Source organism: Condylura cristata, unplaced genomic scaffold, assembly GCF_000260355.1.
Source record: "Condylura cristata isolate star-nosed mole 26May11 unplaced genomic scaffold, ConCri1.0 scaffold00003, whole genome shotgun sequence".
NCBI lineage: Eukaryota > Metazoa > Chordata > Mammalia > Eulipotyphla > Talpidae > Condylura > Condylura cristata.
In genome coordinates this window covers 78,236,799-78,240,737 of record NW_004567104.1, presented here as the reverse complement: position 1 = coordinate 78,240,737, position 3,939 = coordinate 78,236,799, and the positions used below count along the sequence as shown (strand labels likewise).

At 73.1% G+C, this 3,939-nt stretch overlaps 1 protein-coding gene across 1 annotated transcript in view; it reads right to left on the bottom strand.

Annotated features, from left to right (window-relative positions):
- CRYAA (crystallin, alpha A) overlaps positions 1-1,918 on the bottom strand; it is an 8,931-nt gene extending 7,013 nt beyond the window's left edge. Inside the window, exons 1-2 of the mRNA XM_012731100.1 lie at positions 1,888-1,918; positions 1,252-1,414 (exon numbers count right to left, since the gene is read on the bottom strand). Of these exons, the coding sequence (XP_012586554.1) occupies positions 1,252-1,414; positions 1,888-1,918 (194 nt within the window). The remainder of the gene's footprint in view (positions 1-1,251; positions 1,415-1,887) is intronic.
- Positions 1,919-3,939: the final 2,021 nt, after the last annotated feature.

The window sequence follows — 3,939 nt, the reverse complement described above, 5'->3', positions numbered from 1 at the left end:
GCCTCAGCGCTCCCCGCCGCCCGTGGGCTCGGCGCCAGCCCTGTCACACAAAGGCCAGCGTCTGCCTCGCCTGCAGGTGCCGGGGCCGGCAGCCTGCGCACCCTGTTTTCCGCTGAGGGCCCAGCGGGGCCCACCCACGCTTGAGGCCAGCGGGCCTTGCTGCGGTCAGCGGGAACGTGCCGGGGCGGCCGGCCCAGCTCTGCACTCAGACCCCGTGCTGCGCCCGGGGCCCTGAGGCCTCCAGGGCTGTGCGGGGCGGGGGCGGGGGGTTGCGCTGCACCCCCTCACCTGCTGCCGTGGGCTCTGCTCAGTGGCTCCGGCCGCCACAGGTGCCCGTGCGCGGGGGGCTCCAACTCCCGGCCCCGCTTGCACCGCCAACATCGTGCGCTCCCCGGGGGGGGTGGCCAGGCCCGGCTGTCAGCCGGGAGGTCTGGGCACAGGCCGGGCTGGCCAGGGCCGCGCAGCGCCCCCGTCTGCCCTCTCCTGCCCGAGTGCTTTCAGCAGCGCCCAGTCCGGTCACGTGGCCCCGACACGCCGCCGCCGCACGCACGGCCCTGCCTCCCGGGAGCCCGCCGTGGCCGCAGCCGGGCCCGCTGGACCGTCCCCAGCTCGTCCCCTTCAGCACGGTCACAGGCAAGGCCACGTGGCCCCACGCCACGCCCGGGAAGGTCCGGCCCGGGACGTCCGGGACAGCAGCGGGTACCTTGCCCGTCGCGTTAAGACTCCGGGTAACCGTGACCCAAGGGGGTGACCCACGGGGACCACCACGGCATCTCGACGCAGCTAGCGAAGACTCCCCGCCCTGCTCAATGTGGGGCGCCGGGAGACGCACCCCACGGGGCCCCTCGGGAGGAAGAGCCGGCTACGGACGAGGGCTGTCGCCCACTGGTGACCCCGCGGTCTCGTGCCCGCCCTGCTCCTGCCAGACGAAAGACGCGGGGACAAGAGGAGTTTTGTCCGGAGTCACCAGCCCCCACACAGATGGCGCTGGCCCTGGCGACGGGCAGCAGCCGGGGTGGCCACAGCCCAGCTCGCAGCCCCAGGCCCTGTTCCTGTAGCGCCCCGGCCCCTGGGAAGGCAGGAGGGGCCTGGCCTGGCTGCCCCGGCCTCGCCAGCGCTGGCCCTCCCTGGCGCCAGCCCTGGCCCTCCCCGGCCTCCCCGGCGCTGGCCCTCCCCGGCCTCCCCGGCGCTGGCCTGGCCCAGCCGCCCGTTGTCCCTCCGGCTCCGGCCTTGAGCGGCTGGTGGCCGCACCCGGCTGTGGCGGCCGTTTGCCCAGGGAACTCGGCCGAGGCGCTCCGCTTTGCGTCCTCGGGCTCCTCCGGCCGGACGGTAGCGAGGCCAGAGACGAACGAGGCAAATTCAGCTTCGTGCCGGGCCGGGGTGCGAAACAGGGCCCGCGGCTGCTGCTGTGACCCTGGGACGAGGGGCGATGCCGGGACGAGCACACGGGACCAACGCTCGGGGCGGTCTGGTTTGCCCAGCTGGCCCCTGCCCCTCCCGCCCTCCGGCTGCGGCCTCCGGCCCTCCTGGGCGGGGCGTGGGAGTGGAGCAAGGGGGTTCAAGTAGTCACTGTGACCGGCTCTCCCCGGGGCGTCTCGGCACTCTGAGGCCGCCGCCCCCGAGTGTGACCCCGGCCAGGGAGCGACCAGGGGCAGCAGACCCCTCCGGTCTCCCCGCTGCCCCCTCGCAGTGGGCTTCCGTCCCTCTGCCCATTCTGCTCCCCGCTCTGTCTCTGGGGAACCCCCACACCCCCCACGCCTCTGGCCTGTACCCCAGCTCTTGGGTGCAAAAGTAAATAAGTCTTAAAATCTTAAAAAAAGAACTTGACGCGTCCCTTGGGCACGTCTTGGGGCGCCTGCCCCGGCCCACAGCTTGTAGTGACGGCACCGTCTTCAGCGGTCAGCACCTGCAGGTCCATTGCCAAGCACACCCAGGGGTGAGCCCGTCCGGCCCACCAGCACCCCGGGCACCAGCGCTGGGTCAGCGGGGACTCGCCACTGGCCGGGCCAGCGGCAGGAAGCGGCACTCGCCGGGGACCGCCCCCCGCAGTCACGGTCACTGGGCACGAAGCACAAAGCTCCTTTCACAAAGTGAGGAGACGTGAATGTCAGAAACACAGTTCTTTCTTCTTTTTAAAAAGATTTGTTTATTCATGCGCACAGAGCTGGGGCACAGGCCAGAGGTGCAGGGGGTGAGAGGCTTCCCCAGAGAGAGCGGGGGGCAGGGCCGGCCACTGAGGGGAGCAGCGGGGAGACAGGAGGGGTCTGCTGGGCCCTGGGGTCGCCCCGAAGCGGCTGCGGCCGGCTTCCCAGGGCTGCACCCGACCTGCTGGCCACCGGGAGGGGCCACGATAGTGCAGAAAGCTGTCAGGAGGGGCTGGGGGGGCCTTGCGGGGCCCCCTCTGTGGGGGCCGAGCACCCGGCGGGACAGGCCCCAAGCCTGGCACCCGCACCCCACCCGCCTCCTGGGGCCCCAGCCCTGCCCCCACGCTGCCAACCCCAGCAGCCGCCTGGGCACGGGTTCGCACCCGTGTGGGGGCCCTGGGGCAAGACCTGCGCCGCTGCCCAGCGGGCAGCTCCTCTGCGGCGCCCGGCGTCCCCAGCAGTTGGCACACGTCAGCCTCTCCCCCGCCAGGCGCTCAGGCCCGGCAGCTGCTGGGGAGCAAAGGGGTACCGACAGGCGGGGGCGGGGGCCCGGTCACTCCCTGGCCACTCGTGCTGCAGCGAGAGCCTCATGGTGCTGCCCTTTAACCCTTGCGCTCCCAGGGAAGCCCCAGCGGATTTCTTACACGGAGCCAGGAAGCCTCGCCGGGCAGACCGCTGGGCAGGAGCCCGCCAGGGCCGGCGCAGAGGCAGCGGCCGCGGCTGCCCCAGAGAGGGTCTCCGTGGCCAGGGAGCACCCCGCCCACCCCGGGGCCGAACCCCTCAGCCTCCGCAGACACGGGGGTGGGCTGGGCCCTCCGCTGGGGAGGTAAGGCAGCGGCTGACCCGGCCCAGCCTGCCCGGTCTGGGCTGGACCTCGCCCCTCTCTCCGGGCAGCCCGCGGAGGCAGCGGGCACCTCCTCAGCCGCCTGCCCGCGGCTCCTTTTCCCAGGGAAGCTCCTGGCCTTGCCCCGCCCCGGGCACACGTTAGGCCCCTTCTGTGGGGGCAGCCAGAACGGCAGCCCGACCCGAACAGACGCTGCCCTCAGAATGGCCTCCTGAACTCGGGTTGACACTCCGAAGTGGGTGCTGTGGGGCAGCTGCGCGAGGCGTGGACCCGGCCCGGGCTGGGCGTGGGGGGCCGGAAGCACCCTGAGGGCGAGCCCGCGGGGGGTGGGCGCTGGCGCCCTGACGCCGCCCTGCCTCGAGCAGCCTCGCTGGGAGGCGGCAGGAGGTCCGCTGCAGCTGCTCAGGGCCCCGACCCCACCCCGCGCAACTTCAGCCCCTCCGGTGGGGCGCCTGGCGGCCAAGGCCGGCGTGGGGCGCTCGCGAAGGCCTGCGGGGCGGGGGGGCCGGGCTCTGAGGGAGGCCTGGCTGGGCGCCCTCCCACCCAGGCCTTGCTCGCCAGGACGCCCAGGGCTCCCGGGGGAGCGCTGAGGACATGACCTGCACCCCTGAACGCCAAGAGGATTTCCGGGGGAGACGAACGGCTGAAAGGCCAGCGTTGTTCATCCCAAGGCAGCAGAACGGACATTCGGGCACTTCCCAGTTGAGCCACAGGGAGGGCACTGAGGAGGCCGAGGGCGCTGGCCGGCCTCGGCGGGGGGCGCGGGGGCCAGCACAGCAGCCCAGCTCCTCAAGACTCCGGGAGTGCCTGCGGGGCCGCCCCACGCCTGGCCAAAGCCGGTGGCGTTCGGGACCACCGGGCCGGGCCCAGGCTGCCCTGCCCAGGGAGCTCAGTCTCCCTCCGCCCTAGCCACTCACCCAGTACTCCGGGCCCTTCTGCCAAAGAGGTGAG